This window comes from Sarcophilus harrisii, chromosome 4 (assembly GCF_902635505.1).
Source record: "Sarcophilus harrisii chromosome 4, mSarHar1.11, whole genome shotgun sequence".
NCBI lineage: Eukaryota > Metazoa > Chordata > Mammalia > Dasyuromorphia > Dasyuridae > Sarcophilus > Sarcophilus harrisii.
Window position 1 is genome coordinate 6035483 of NC_045429.1, and position 17052 is coordinate 6052534.

General features: G+C 39.7%; 1 protein-coding gene across 1 annotated transcript in view; it reads left to right on the forward strand.

Annotated features, from left to right (window-relative positions):
- The window catches only part of NEGR1 (neuronal growth regulator 1), a 1024353-nt gene that overhangs the window by 670582 nt on the left and 336719 nt on the right, over positions 1 to 17052 (forward strand). Inside the window, exon 4 of the mRNA XM_031966948.1 lies at positions 481 to 612. Coding sequence (XP_031822808.1) covers positions 481 to 612 — 132 coding nt within the window. The remainder of the gene's footprint in view (positions 1 to 480; positions 613 to 17052) is intronic.

The following is a 17052-nucleotide window of genomic DNA, read 5'->3' on the forward strand; positions in this document are numbered from 1 at the left end:
TTGCTTTAGAGCATTATAACTTAAAATCTGAGCAGCATTGTGCATTTTCCAGAATAAAAGGAAACATCGAAATGATTTACATGAAGTATTGTAAGTTATCCCTCACACCAGTTCAGCATGTGTCCTATAAGGCTCCAAGGTTATTGAATGCAGCCATTGAACCAAATGTGCCAAAGTTGTTTGGTCTGTGCCAAGGTAAAGGGAAAATAATCAATTTTAAAAGAAGCCATGGGCATATCCTTTCCAGGAAACTGTGATCACAGGAATTCCCACATCAGTGTCTGTGTTGATGCCATTTGTTTTCCTTTTGGATGTTCTCTGCCCAAAGGATTGAGTAATTACTCCCAGTTCCATTTGAAAGAGTACGTAAACAGTATCTTAGGAAAAGTCACCAAATGATTGTTTTCCTTGAATGAAGCTTCCTCTGGGGGTGACAATTAAACTTACTGTAATGTTTATTTGGTTTTCCTCCCCTTGCAGCAAAACCATTTGAGAGCGGGCAGTACTTGGACATCTACGGAATCACAAGGGACCAGGCCGGGGAATACGAGTGTGGAGCGCAAAATGACGTGTCATTCCCAGATGTGAAAAAAGTTAAAATCGTCGTGAACTGTAAGTTCCATTCCTTATCATTACAAAAAAAGAAATGAAAAGCAAAGGATCAGAGATGGTAACACATCTAAGGGAAGCGTGCCAGAAACGGCACATTTGGTGTTGGGTTTATCATCATAAGCAGAAGCCGCTGGGAGTCAAGATTTTCTCATCGGGGCACACTGGCAGCCATAGGCTGAGTGTGACATCGATGGTCCCAAAGAACCCTCCAATAACTCAGGGAGACGGAAAAGCCACAACATTTCTCAGGGCCTCCTGACCCTGTGCTCCCTAAATTGTGGTACCCTCTCTCTGAAGCACCATCGACATGAGGCATTTTTCTCTGCCTTGATTGCACTTTAGGTTGGAGTATAACTCTTTACTGACCCTAATGGGTCTGTCATTGGGAAGTCAAGTTTTTTAATCCAAGAGTGGGAAATGCTTTTCCACGGAGGAGTTAAGAGAGGGCAGGGAGAATGTTGTTTGGCAACTCAGAACAGTGTTGTGCACATATTTTTAGACCATCCAGGTTTCCCAGTTCTAAAACTTCCTCCATCGATGCAGATTGGGACCTTTTCTGAAACTTAAGAGCTGAGGGTTGCTAGAATAATGAATGAATTAAGTGTCTTACCCAGGGTCACACAATCAGCCCTGCAAAAGAAGGCCTTGAACTTGACCCCAAGGCCAGGCAGCTCCCTAATGGCCAAGTCACACTCTTCAACCCTTGCATTCGAAAGTGCTGAATTTATGTTTGTTGAGTGAAGGAAAGTGCCTATAAAAGACACTTAAATGTTTTGTTGACTAGAATACCATTCTTTGATAAACACAGAGGTTCAAACTCCATGATCCCAACAGTGAAGCACAAGAGCCAGCCTGACCCTTTATGCAATTATCCAATATGCTATTTTTGTAAGCATTCTCATCCCCTCAACTCCTTAGCACAAAAAATATTCTAAATAGGAACAAAAATCTCAGAACAAAAATGTTGTAGAACAAGTCTTCATGTTGAAAATTACCACTGTTTACAATGTTTGGCTCAATAGTGTTTGAGGGAACATTTCCCACAGATTATCATCCTTTGGGGTTTTGGTTGGGTTTTTTTCTTTAGTATTTGAAGTGAAATTTCAACTCAGATCATACCATAGGCTCAAAGAAGTCTTTTCATCTATCTATATGGAACAATCATCTTGCTAAACCGTATCGTGATTGTGCTAAAGCGTGCTCTGTGCTCCAACACACTGCAAATGTGTGGTTTCCCTGAATCTCCCTTCTTTGTGCCTTTGCTTAGGCTGTCCTAAGGATCCTGCCCTTTCCTGAGCTTTGCATCTGAGATACTCAGCTTTCTTCAAAGCTCCTCAAATGGGCCTTCTGCGGGAACCCTGGCTGGCACCCTGCCTCCAGCCCCACTCATTTGTTAGCGTGCTTTCTCAGAAACACTTTTGCATAGATCTTATATTTAATTTTTTATGGACATAGACATGTTGCTTACACTGACATGATGGAGGCGCTTGGATTTTTATTTTTGCACATATGGCCCAGAACACAGTACCAGGAATAGAGTTGGTACTTATCAAAAGCTTATTAAATGAATGAATGAATTATTGTGGATGGAAGGCAGTGAGGGATTCAGCCAACTGGTAAACATTTATTAAGCACCTACTCTGTTTCAAGCATTGTGCTAAGTGATGGGGATTTAAAGAGGCAAAAGACCTGTCCTGAAGGAGCACATGAGGTCAGGATTGTTGGGTTGGGGAAATGGGAGCTGGTTTGGGAATTGCTACCTCTTGGACTTTGGCACCCACATTGTTGTCCTCATCCTCAGTTTTTTCACCTGTAAAATGGACAGCCAAAATGACATCACCTCTAAAGTCACTTCCAGCTCTAGATCTCTAATTGAAGAGCTGTAATTCCAAGAGTCATATTAATATGCATATATTCAGGGTGACAGGCAGCCAGGTCGTATACTGGGTAGAGTGCTGGGTCTGAACTCAAGAAAACTCCTCTTACTGAGTTCAAATATGGCCTCAGACCCTAGTTGTATGACCCTGGCAATGCACTTCACCCCATTTATCTCAGTTTCCTCATATGACAAACTACTCCAGAATCTTTGCCAAGAAAATCCCAAATGCAGTCACGAAGAGTTGGACATAATTGAAAAACAGAAATTCAGACCGATGAACCTAAACTCAGTCCACAGAATAGTTTTGGTAGAAGAAACCTTTACTAAAATCATCCTTATTGAATACATACGTGGCACCCCCTCCTAACATTCTGGTCTGGGCTACCCCGAACTGGCTTGGGTGTATGTCTACTTTGCATATGACAGAGATGCATGGGCCTCTAATTAAGGCTTTTTCTGTGGCAATTCTCTAAGGCAGTAGTGCCCAACTTTGGGGAGTTTCAGACCCCCTTTAAACTCTTAACAGATTTCTAAGGTTCCCTCCAAGAGCTTTGTCGTAAATAGATCCTATCACCTTTAAATAACCATATTAAAAATAAAAATATCTTAGAATTAATTTGAAAATAATTTTGATCTTTTAACCTCCCCCCCCCGAAAAGGGCCCCAGCGACCCCAGGGAGGGTCCCATTACATATTATGAGAACTCCTGTTCAAAGGGAACAGAACCTTCATGCAAATAAGCCAGCATGAGAAAGGGGAGAGCACAACACAGACACACAGGGTGCTTCTGACTGAAGAGATGGGGGCTCCTGGGGATGGGCCAGTACTTGGAGTCTAGTTGGTCCAAGGTCAGTAGACCAAGGACTGAGGAGGAGATTAAGATATAGCCCACGAGACGAAGAGCAAAGCATCAGCCAGAAAAGCTTAATGGCAAAGTGGCCCAGAGGCACCCATGTAAGGGTTTCTGTAAGGCTATTTCCTTATTTTTCTAGGCTTGTTAAGACAGAGGAGCATCACAGGCACGCCCTTATATGCACCCCATGGAGCCAGGCTTGGGCTGAGCTAACATCCCCAGTCATCCCACCCACTCAGCTTTCTTCTCCAATCTCTTCTTTCTTTTTACACATAAACACAGAAGAGCAGGGATTCTATGCAAGATGCTGACACCCATTAGGAATTTAGTTAAACCCAGAATTTATTAAGCGTTTGCTGTATACCAGAGCCCCAAGTTCTGGGGATTCAACAAAAGGCATAAATGGTCTCTCTCTTCAAGGGGCTGAGCCTCTCATAGGGGTGAAAACAAGTAAATGAATAAAAACAGGTTCTCACCGGGTCTGGGCAGAATAGATGGAGAGCTGGTCAAGGCCTTCTTCCCTTGGCCGATCCTGAGTGGGCAGACACAAAGGCAGCCCCTAGGTTGGACACTAGCTTGGAAAACAGAGAGACTCAGAAGAAGCCATCATACCCGAGCTTTCCGCTGCCATAGGTTCGGTTTCCTGCAGCAGCAGCAATGGGTCCCAGGGGACTGAGCTTTTCTGCAAGTCAGGTCACTCCCCTTGAGGCAGGTTGAATGCTTGTTCCCACAGGCTGGGAGCAACAGCACAAGGGAGAGAAGACCTTTCAGGGGGCCTGTCCTGGAACTTCTATTCTTCTGCCATTTACTTGTGCTTTGGAGAATTTCTTCATACTCTTGTCTTTCTGTGGGTTCAAAGGATCTTGTGGAAGGTACTGGCTGGACAAATCCAAATAATACTATCTAATAATTAATAAATTGCATAAATCCCTAAGATATGAATTTAGAGCTTGGTGGCTTTCCTGTGAATTCGCTGCCTTCCATACTTCAGAGGATGGAAAGCTTCCTAAAGATCACCTCAGTAAAATGAGAGGTTAGGCAGTTGGTCTCAAAGCACCCTTCAAGTTCTGTCCTGTGCTCTTAGGATCTTGACCATGATGATTTTAGTTTTATTAGCTGATTCCCACTAGAATGTCTAGCATCACCAATTCTACCCTTATTTAATTCAAGCCCCACAGAGAATGACCAGAGGTAACAATGAATGATTATTTGTGGTTTTGGAACCCATCATCTTGGAAAAAGAAAATATTAATGTGTTCACAAATGTAAGAAATGTTCTAGATCAGACTACCTTTTGGTTAGCCATGGTCTTTGAGGTCATTTGCTCCAGAATCAACCCTTTACAACTTTCCCCACCCAATTATCCAAAACTTTCAGGGAAGGGCAGTTCCCTATGTCATGATATTTTGGGATGGTTGTATTTGGTATTAAACATGCCCTTTAAATTGTCCGAAGAGATTTGCTCTGGAAAATAGGAGGCAAAGAAGGGAAGGAGATGCCTTCCACTATTTGCAAATAATAGAAAGTCTGCAAGGAGGGATTAGCTTTGCTCTGCTTGGCCCCAGATAGCAAAACTAAAAGTAACAGAAGTTACAAAGGGATCAATTCAGCTCAGAAATTAGGGAACTTCTTATGATAATGACGTGGGACAATTAGAAGCATTTCAAAGCCTCAGAGGCTGCTCTGAGAGGCAGTGGATTCCTCCAGTCTGAATGAATAGAGATTAACCAGGCCATGTCTTATATGAGTGGAACAAGCAAACTGTTGAACTGTCTTGCAGCTCTTGAATTCTGTTTCTCTGCGATTTCATAATCATATTGACACTTCGTGGATCAACTACACGTGATCAGTAACAAGATAGGAGCTAAACTTTGAATCAATATGTTAAAAAAATCTATAACGAGCTTTTAAACGTATAAAAGATTGTTCTTCCACATGTCACAGTGCAGAAGGAATCTCAAGGGTCTTTTGGTTCATTTCCTAACTTCATTAAGGCATCTTTACAACATTTGAAAACCAATGATTGACTTTTTCTACTAATGGAGAGCTCATGTCCCAAGCCAGCTCATCATATTAATGGCTTTAATTGTGAGAGAGTTTACCCTTTCATTAAGCTAACTAACCCATCCTCTAATTTCAGTTTACACAGTCTAATTCTACCATCTAAAATTCGACCTTGATAATCTATTATATAGAAATAGTAGGTGAATTAGTGAGTAGAACACTGGATCTTCCATCAAGAAGACCCCAGTTCAAATCTGACCTCAGACACTCACTGAGCAAGTCATTTTACCCTGTTTAACTCTGTTTCCTCATGGTTAGCCATTCCACTATCTGCCAAGAAAATTCCAAATGAGTTCATGAAGAGCAGGACATCATTGGGAAACAAGTGAATAATAACAATTTATCATCTAAAATAGATGTCATCACTTTTTCTTCTCTCATCCTTCTTTTCCCCTCACAATCTGACTTCTGACCTTATAATTTTATGCAAACTGCTCTCTTTAGAGTCACCAGTTATTTCTTACTTGCTCAATCCAATGGATTTTTCTTGGTCCTTACTCTCTAAAGTCCTGCAGCTTGGATTACCCTCTCCTCATTGGTATTGTCATCTCTCTAGATTTTCAAGACACTCCTCTCCCCTGGTTCTTCTCCTGTCTCTCTGACCTCTCTTTCTCAGTCTCCTTGGCTGGAGATTCAGATCAATGACCTTTAAATGTATGTGCTCTTTAAAGGCTCTTTCCTAAGCTCTCTCTTCTTTCCTTATACTACTTGACTTAGTGATCAATTCATCTGTCATAGGTGTAATTGTCATCTGTATACCAAATAAGCCCCAAATCTACTTTTCTTGTCCCAATCTCTCTGTCTCTAACTGTCTTTGAGATAAGTCCCTCCAATTATCAGCGGATACTGAGCATGTCCAAAGCACAATAATATCTTTCTCTCTGAAGCAGCCCCCACCTTCTCAGTCACTATGAAGGACATCTTCCCAGTTCTTCACATTCTAAGAGTCACCTTCAACTCCTCACTATCTCTTAGTTCCATATCCAATTGGGTCCTTACACCTGTTCCCTCTCAAACATGTGTTCTATCTGAGCAGAGGATAGAGCATGGATTTGGAATCAAGAAAACTTCAGTTTAAAAATGGCCTTGGAAATACTTCTTTCTTTCTTTCTTTCTTTCTTTCTTTCTTTCTTTCTTTCTTTCTTTCTTTCTTTCTTTCTTTCTTTCTTTCTTTTTCTTTCTTTCTTTCTTCCTTCCTTCCTTCCTTCCTTCCTTCCTTCCTTCCTTCCTTCCTTCCTTCCTTTCTTTCTTTCTTTCTTTCTTTCTTTCTTTCTTTCTTTCTTTCTTTCTTTCTTTCTTTCTTTCTTTCTTTCTTTCTTTCTTTCTTTCTTTCTTTCTTTCTTTCTTTCTTTCTTTCTTTCTTTCTTATTTTTCATCAGTCTTTTTCAATGAGTCCTGTCATTTTCTATGATCAGGATTTTTTTTTTAAAGCTTCAACTTCAGGATTTAAATAGTGTGAATTAATTTCAGTGTTGTCTAGTAAGTTCAGTTAACATTGAGTAGTGATTTTACTGGCTCAGTGACCTCTGGCAAGTTAGTGAACATCTGTCTTTCTTGGACTCCTCATGTATAAAATAGGGATTATAATAGCATATTGGAAGTGGTTGTGAGGGTAAAAAGGTTAATATTTATAAAATCCTTTTAAAACCCATAAAGTGCTTTATCATCACCTTAACCACCATCATCTTCATTCTTCCTCTAGGCAACTCATTAAACATTTGGAGACAATTACTCCATTGTCCCTCAAGTCCTTTTTTTTCCATGTTAAACATCCAAAGTGCCTTGGGTCATTGTTTTATGATATGGTTTTTAAACATTTAAGCCTTTTTCATTATCAGATCAATCAAATATTTTTAATCTAACTTTTATAAGTTGACACCCAGAATTGATCAAAGAAACCAGACATGATATTATCTATTCTAGATGGCAGCATCCAGGGTCCCCACATCGTCTCCCATGTCAGTCCCAAGATCTGACCCAGTTTAGCTATGCTTTAGATCATGCTGGTTCTATCATGTTCAGGATGGTTTGGCCTTAGGCATTATTACAAAAATGATGTTTTTTAATTGCAATGAATATTTATTGAGAACTCACTGTGTTTTCTGACTCCAGCATAGACATTCTATGAGTCACATAGCACCACGGAAAAAAACAATACAAAACAAAACTGTTAACTCTCTAAAAAAGACAAAATAGACTAACTGCTGATAACTAATTATAGGTAGATCTCGGGTCCAGTTTCACTGGGAATTTGGCTGTTTTAAAGAAACTTCCCTAACTCAGTTGGTAGAGCGGAGGCTGCTGGTGAAATCATCCCAGAAAGCCACAGGGTGCTGATTCAGCTCTCGCTTGAAGGAATGGTCTCTGTCTCAGAACAATGGCTTGCAAAAGAGATTTTTGTCTACTACTTCTTACCTGTTGGATCTTCAGGAAATTGATTTACCCCTTCAGGCTTCAGTCTCCTCACCCTAATGAAAGAGTCAGGGCAGATGGCATTTAAGGGACTTTGTAGTTATAAAATCAATGATGAAACCCTAGATATGAAGTATGAGTATAGAGGGCTATAAGAGCTTTAAAAATGAATTCAGTCAAATAATTTTCCAGTTTAATGAAATGACTCATTTGTCTACTAGATTTTTGGATTCACTTTGGCCAATAACTTGTCTAAATTGACTGAAGGACTTGAATAGGATTATACAAACAGAATCTTAGGCCAGAAAGGACTTCAGGTTAGATACACTCCTGATTTTCTCCCATGATTCCCAGAAGTGACCCTCTGGTTTTCTGATGAAGATCTCTAATGAGAGTATCTGACTATCTCCCACAGTGACCCATTATAGTTTCTCACAGCTCCAATTGTTGGGAAGTTTCCCCTTGTGTTAAATCTAAAGATGCAGTTTTGGTGCATAATAGATTTGAAGGACTTGAGTTCAAACCTTACATATGATATTCCTAGGGTTACCTTGGAGAAAGAACTCTAATTCCCTAGGACTCAGTTCCCTCATCTGTAGGTGGTTGGTCTAGATAACCTCAGAGACATCTCTTCCAAATCTTGATCAATAATGCTACCCAAGGAACCAAGATTAGAGACACAATGCCACAGTGGAAAGAAGGCTGACTCTGGATTCTTAGGACCTATGTCAAAACACTAATCTAATAGGCCTTGACTTAGTTTCAATATCTGTAAAATGAGACGGTTGGATTAGATGGTCATTGAAGTTCTCCACAGCTCTCCATCTGCACTCCTGTGACATCTGAAGTCTATCACAATGCCCTGCATATATGGGCGCTTAATAAATGTTTATTGACTTGACTTAAGTAATGAAGGGAAGTCCAGATATAATATTTATAATATTTTTATAAATATTTATAATATTTTTATATTTATGTATTTTGTATAATATTTTTCTCTTGAAGAGCTAAAGAAGGTCATCATATTTCAAATGGCAATAAAACAAATGGGCACGCAGGACCAGTTTCTGCTAATCCACAAAAGAATGGGGCTTTTCTCCATGTATTCACAACAGGAGGAGATATCTAAGGTGTATTCTTAAGTAAGGCTAGGAGATGTTTTCCAGCAAAGCTGGGGCACTAATTTACATATTGTTTTGCATCAAATACATATTCATTTATGTAAATTTATATTTTGTATTCTAGAATATAACTAACTCCAAATATGTGGACTAGAATATCCTAATTAGTGACACCTAATGCAATTGTACTGAAGCCTGTGACTGATGCCTTGGGGGAAAGTCCGGGGCCAGTCATCAGGACAGCACCAAGGTCAGGGTCTTTCCCCAAGTTGCTCTTCCTCATCTTCTAGGAGGTTCCAGGGCTAATTTAGCACAGCCATGGTTGAAAATAAGGATGCTTCTTTTCATAACAAAATTAAGAGCGCCCAAGATCTGGATTCAGAAAAGCTGGACTCACACCTCAGTCCTGCCCCGTACGACCTGGGCCACTTGGAATAGCTCAGTGTCTCAGCTTTTCGTCTGTAAAAAGGCAAAGACCTATAATGTAAAATAGCCTCCAAATTTCCAGGCCTGGATCTATGATCTCATGATTTCTTTATGACATCTACGCTTCAATTACTGGTTAATTTAAATGAATAATATAAATAAATGATCAATATAAATGCACACACTCTTTATATATATATATATATATATATATATATATATATATATATATAAAGTTGTATATAACTATATAGATATATAGAAAGAACTTCCAGTTTAATGAAGATGAGAACCTTAAAAGAAAATGGAATCATTGCCTTAGAGTTAATTATAAATATGGCAATTCCAAACAGAGTCAGGCCTGAATCTTAGATTTGGAGATGGCAGAAAATCCCAAGCTACCATAAGTAAGAGGAGATGGTCTTCAGTTCTGGAAAGAGAAATCAGATACTCAACAATAGTAATTTCATAGCAGATGCACAAAAGATTAGAAGACAAAGAAAAGCCAAATTTATCCAAAGAACAGTGTGTATATGCAGGAAAGTCATGACTAAATTAAATTAAAAAATAAAAAGGAATTTGCAACTTTTTATGTAGTTCTTTTAGCTTTGATTTGGTTTTAATCATCGTGGAAAACAATTTGGAATTAGGATATAAGCCGTGATAAGTCCAAACCCATTTGACCAAAGATCTTGATGCTAGTCATGCATTTAGGCAAGCAAAAACAAGAAGAAAGGTCCTACATAACCCAAATATCCACAGCCATGCTTCCCCTAAAAGCAAAGTTGGCAACAAAGCTTTTAGTCAAAGAATAACTAAGACATGAATGGAACAGAACATTACAATGTTATAAGAAATAACAAATATAAAAACTCCAAGTATGGAATGACATGAAATAAAGCAGATTGAAGCAAGCAGCTCCAGGAAAAACATTGACTTGATGATTACCACAAAGGAAGTGGAAAGAGCATGAAGTTCAGTAGGAATGCTGAGAGATTGTAACGACCAAGCTTGGTCACTGAAATGAGCTGAGGATATGCATGTTCCTTCCTTTTTTTTGACTAGATCAGGGGCTCTGCTTTTGGAATATTGTGAATGTTGCCAAACAAAAGAGTTCTTCTTTTCTTCTTTCTATTTGAGTTTATTTTACAAGGAATGATTGACAGAATAGGGAGAGCAAAGGGGTACACACACTGATCTTGATGATGAAACAGCAAAAGGATAGATATATATTCTTTAAAGAAAATCTGAATACAGATGTACTTAAAATGGACACAAGGATAGGTAACAGATGAGGAAAAAGTGGTAATGTCTTTATGGGAAATTTCAAAATAAGCAGAGACTGACTGATAGTCAACATGAATGGAACCCAAGAACTCTTTTCAATTCTGGGCCAAAGGAAGGTGGGACAAAGCCCGAAGCCGGGGCCACTCCCCTCTCCTGGATGTACTTGGGAGCTTGTCTGGTGGAAGTAGGATCACACTTCTTCAGGCTGATCCCAGATGGAAGGATCAGGGTCAAGGAATGGTGACAGAAAGGCAGATTTTTACGCAATGTAAGGAAATTTCAATGAAAGGGAAAACTTGCTGACCATTTCAGCTACTCAGAAAAGGCCAGTAGATTAACGAAGAGTTTTTGTGTCCCTCCTTCTCAGAACCCAGGGGTCTTAGAATCAAGGCTGGGTGGTTTTTTTTCAGGGGAAGCCAGAGAAGGGATTCTGTTTAGATGAAATACTGCTCAGTGACCTGACCATTTGGAAGCTTTGAGATTTGGTGAGCCAAAGCTACACATATTAACATAAATATGTTCTCCACGTTCTTTTGTCCAGGGCAAGTAGTTATCAGTTGAAATGTCTGTGTGTGATTCCACGCCCACCACCGGAATAAGGCATTTTGCTGAAGGAAAACATAACCCCATCTGAAGTAGCCCCATATGCATTCTCTTTTATTACTTCCCCTCCCCTAAAAAATAAAAGCTAAGCTGATTTCCCTGCTTTAAGTATATCAGAAATATATCTTCTTCTATAGAGAATGTATTGACTTTATATCTTTTTTATTTATATTCATTGCTATCTTGGCATTTATCAATTGAAACACAAAATACTTCAAGTGAAAGGTGAAGTAGTTTAGAGTTTGGTAGTCTGCTGCTTTTAGGAAAACAAGGCTTAGCTACCTGGCTTGAAAATACCACCCCCCCTGCCCCAAAGCCTTATTCTTGTTGGTCTGCCCTAGCCACTTCCTGTGTTTTAACTGGGGCTAGGCAGATTAAATACATCCTGAAATTCAGTTAGATTGAAAGCAACATGAAAGCAAGCCATAAACTGTTTGAAGCTTCCTAGCTTTCTATTTGCAGTCCCGATCTTGATACATAGCAGATACTTAAAACACCTCAAGCAAATGGACAGAGGGAGAAACAATCTCTTTCATTTACACACATGTATACCTATCTTAAAACCCTGTTAGATTTTTAGGTAGGGACTATATATCTATATTATTTATTTGTTTATAACATTTATTTCTCTATAAATCTAATCTAGTTCTTCATGTGCAAATATATAAAGACATGCATATATGCACATACATATATGTATGCATATGGAAAGAGAATTAGGGAAGAGAAAGAGAGAGAAGAAAAGAGGAGGAGGAGGAGGAGGAGGAAGAAGAGGAGGAGGAGGAAGAAAAGGAGGAGGAGGAAGAAAAGGAGGAGAAGGAGGAGAAGGAGGAGGAGGAGGAGGAAGAAGAAGAAGAAGAAGATAAAGAAAAAGAAGAAAAAGAAGAAGGAAGAGGAGGAGGAGAGGAAGAAGAAAGAGGAGGAGGAGGAGGAGGAAGAGGAAGAGGAAAATAAAGTAAAAGAGAAGAAGAGAGAGAAAGAATTGGCAGAGGAAGCAACTTTGGTTGATGATATTTTATCATGCTCTTTACCTTGGAAGTTCACATCACCTTTGTACTTCTTACTCTGGGAATCCTCTCCACCCAAAGTTGTTCCCTCTGAACTAACTGGTTCCTCCCAGAACTTCTAATTTGAAGAAGATTCCCCAGCCATCTATGTCTTTATTGCTCTCCAAATTTCACTTTATACTTCCCTAAACTTTCCAGGTTTCTTTTGATTTGTTGTCTTCCCCCATTAGAATTTAAGGTCTTTGAGAACAGGGATTGTTATTCTTTCTGCTTATATTTGCATTCCCTATGCTTAACACAGTTCCTGGAATACAGTAAAAACTTAATCAATGCTAGCTGACCTCCCTTGAGCACTAGATTATAAGCTAGAGGAAGATAGGTATATTTTAACAATATTTTTAGAAATGAACAGAACCAGGAGATCATTATATACTTCAACAACAATACTGTATGAGGATGTATTCTGATGGATGTGGATTTCTTCAACAAAGAGAAGATCTAACTCAGTTTTAATTGATCAAGGATGGACAGAAGCAGCTACACCCAAAGAAAGAACACTAGGAAAAGAATGTAAACTGTTTGCATGTTTGTTTTTCTTCCCGGGTTATTTCTACCTTCTGAATCCAATTCTCCCTGAGAAACAAGAGAAATGTTTGGTTCTGCACACATAGATTGAATCTAGGTTATACTGTGACATATTTAACATGTATAGGACTGCTTGCCATCTGGGGGAGAGGGTGGAGGGAGGGAAGGAGAAAAGTCAGAACAGAATTGAGTGCAAGGGAGAATGTTGTAAAAAATTACCCAGGCATGGACTCTGTCAATAAAAAGTTATAATTATTAAAAAAATTTTTTAAAAAAATTTACATCCCTCCCTTTTGTATCTAGCATAGTGACTGACAGTAGAAAATGCTTAAGCTCTTTTTTTTAATGAATTGCATTGGACAGAAATGTTTGTTATTCTATATATTTAATCATTTTATTAGATTATTAAGAATGTGAAAGTAGGGACACATTTTTCCCCCATCATTATTCTGCAGCACCGAGGATAATGACTGATATCTAGAAAAAAGCCAACCTTTGTTGTTTTATTGTCATGTTTTAATTGACTTGGTCAGAAGGAGGATGATTTTAGATACTTAATAATATGTTTGTGGACTGATTGATTGATGTCAGATCTTTAAGGATTCTGGAGATTACTTAGTCCACACTCATTTTAAAAATTATGAAAAAAAGAGGTACAGAGGCTGAATTGCCCCGCCCAAGAATCAATTAGTAGCAAAATTGGACCTCAAATGCAGATGTCTTTTTTCCCTTCACTCCCCAATAGCACAGACAATGTTACTGTGAGAAAAAAAAAGCATTGCAAGATATCAGGATACACTGGAGAACGTGCTAACCTTAAAGTCAAGATCCTAGACCTAGATCTGTAAAGGATCTTAGGGTCCATCCAGTCTGGCCTCCTCATTTCATAGGTGAGAAGTTAATGAAGTGACTCACCCACTATACTGAAGCTAGGAAGCAGCCCATTGCCTTGGAATTCCAATTCATCAGTTCCTTTTCCATTATGTCCCACCATTGTCTAGGATTGATTATAGTCACGTAAGCAATGGGGTCTTCATTTGGAAAATAAAGAGATGCGAGGTAGGACCTCATAAGGCCTGACTAGTTCTAGATATCATTGGGCTCCTAAGGCTCTCTGTCCTTGAGCAATAGAGCAGGAAGAATGCATTAAGTCAAATTTATTACTGATCATCACCTTCTCCCACTGAAGCAGAATCCAGCCATTACCTAGACCTCACAGCTCCAATCAGATTTGGAGATCCCTTCATGGATTAGGACTCTCAGTGAATTCATTCATCTTCAGTGTCAGTGTTGGTGATTTTGCGATATGAATGTCCTGAAATATTCCAAGCTTCTCAGATTTTTTTTTGAAAGAGGCAGGATATCGAGCAATTTAGATCTAATATTTCTACTGACAGAGGGGCAAGTTGAAGGTTTGTGCAGTGGTTTAAGTTCATGATAATTGTAGGAAGGTCTGGAGGGGCTATGCTAAGGATTTTGGATTTTGTCCAATTAACATCCCTGTGTTCAAGGCAGTGTGACCATTATTACTTCTCCACCTCCTTAATCGCCTCATCTTCTGCTCTTGTTACATAAAACAGGAATCAGGAAAGTCTTTCTATTCCCATTAACCAGCTATAAAATTTTCACTTCTCCTGACCTCAGTTACCTTCCCTATACAATGAGGAGGTTGTGCTTTTAAATGTCTCTCCTTTCCCTATGATTCTACAATGTCCCTGTGACCCACACTCCCAAGGTTTTTCCGAAGATGTTTGGGAGGCACTTACTCCTCTGACTTTCTAGTGTTATAGTTGACCTTCTCATGCTGATTCATTTTAAGGAAGCTTTATTCTTTGTTTTGCTTTTTGATTCTGACCAAAAGAAAACTTTTCCCTATTGATTGAGCTCCACTGGACTGTGTGTGTGGTTTTTAGCCTCTGGAGACTGCGGAATATCTTCTCATGTAGGGAAAGAAACTTCCTTTGAAGTTTTAGCCAATTGTTTCTTCAGGGATTTTTAGTAGAACAAGGACTGGATGCAGGATTTCTCTTGATATAGGGAACTCTCAAAATGAAACCACATCCTCCACCAGTGCAAGATAAGTCCCTTTTCATGCTTTTGCAGAGACTTAAGTGCTCACCCAAAGTCCTATAGCCTATAAATACAAAAGGTGGGATTTGAACTTAGCTCTTTTGGGGACCAAAATCAGCCTCATTTGCTTCCCTGGGCCACCTCTTTTTATGGCAGCTATGCAGGATTTTTAGAACTGAAGAGGAAAGAGGCAGAAAACCTTCTTTTAAACACAGTAAAAGGGAGACATAATAGGAAAAGGAGGGAAGAAAGCCAATGGAGTGAAAAGAAAAAAAAAAGACAAATTGTGGGGATTTGGGATAAAGGAAAGAAGTTTGAAAAGGTAGGAAAACAAAATGAATTTTAGAGCCCTGTAATCAAAGCTATCCCTAGTCCAGTCTAGACTTGGAGGTCCAATCTTAATGCCCCCCCCTTCTAGATATGAGGGAAATCCAAGCACTCCAGCCTATTCTCCCCACCTCAAGATGTCTCTTTGGTCAGGACTCTGCTGCTGCTGCTGCTTCCTTCTACATTCTTCCTTCAGCTCCTCTAATGTCTTACTTTTGTTCCAAAGTCTTCCTACTAAAAAACTGCACCTCCATACTCTCACCTCTTCCTTCCCTTCCTTCCTTCCTTCCTTCTTTCTTTCCTTCTTTCATTCCTTCCTCCCTTCCTTCCTTCCTTCTTTCCTTCCTGCCTTCCTTTCCTTCCCTCCTCCCTTTCTGCCTTCCTTTGTATATATCCACTTAAGTGTGTATGTTTCATTTCCCCAGTACAATATAAAGTTCTTAAGAGCAGTGGCTGATGTATCTTTTTGTCTTTGTATTCACAGGGCTTAGGATAGTACCTGGTACAGAGTAAGCACTAAATAAATGCTTGTTTAGTGATTAATTAATAAATGATTGATGATTAAAGAATTGGTAAGACTTTACTCTGGCCTGTGGGCCAAATATTTACAAATACATTTTTATTGAGTATGAGTTTGCATCGGGGTCTATAATTTATCATATGAAATGTTCGTGAGCTATATGCTAGGCTCCTGGGCAAAGTTCTGCATTTCTATTATCATGGCACTCCAATCAGAACTGGCTGGTGGCTCTAAAATTGGATCTGGTATCTATAAATGGATCTGAAACCCATTTTTGAGCCATAATAGCTCAGACCCCAGGCGGGAACACCCAGCTGCTTTCACTCCCCCACTCTTTGGATCGACAAGCGGTGAAAGCTGACCCCTCTCCCCAAGCAGACCTGAACCAAAGAGTTGTTTGAATCCCTATCAGCCGGTTCTGTGTCTGTTCTATGGTCCCAAACTCCAGCTTCTGTGTCTCTAGGAAGAAAGGGAGAGAAAATGTGTTGGGGAAATCCAGCATGACCCACACCACTGAGGTCTTTATAATGTGCTAGAGTATTATTTTGCAAATATGGCTTCTATAACTGATGGGTCATGAAGGAGAAACCAGAAGAGAGAAAGCCCAGGAACTTTCCTGGCTGGACACCAGAGTGCTCTGCCATGCTGCTGACCCTTGGTGCCCCCATTTGGGCACTGGTTTGCCATGTCTTTCTCCAGTCCATTTTACAAATGAGAACCCAAGATAAACAGAGTGAGGTGACTTGCCCAGCCAGCAAATGTCTGAGGCAGGATTTGAACTCAGTTCTTCCCTATTCCAGGCCCAGTGTTCTACTCACTGTACCACCTAGCTGTCCAAAGCCCAGAACTAATTCTAAAACAAAGTAGAAGATGTTTGGGCTGGAAGGGACATCTTACAGAAACACAGTGCAAACTAAACTTTTTTTTTTGGAGTCCATTGTTAAATGTTTATCTTCACACACCAGCCTGAGACTCTCTAAAAAATGGAGGTTTGGGAAGAAAATGACCATAGAGAAGGAGAGCAGGGAGGGAGCCGGCCTTACGGTTTAAGACAGTCACAGAGATGGCTGACCATTCTTCACAGAGGATACCCAATTTATGGAGAGAAGCTCCAGTAACAGAGGAGATTTAATCCTGAAATCCAGAGTCTGGAATGAGAGAAGGAAATTGGGCAGACGCTCATTCCAGTCAAGTTTCCTGTAGCATAAAACTCTCTACCCCAGCCGTCCTAGGTTGCCATCGTGTCTAGCTGACTATGTGCCTGAAAAGCATTCTGGGGTTATTTT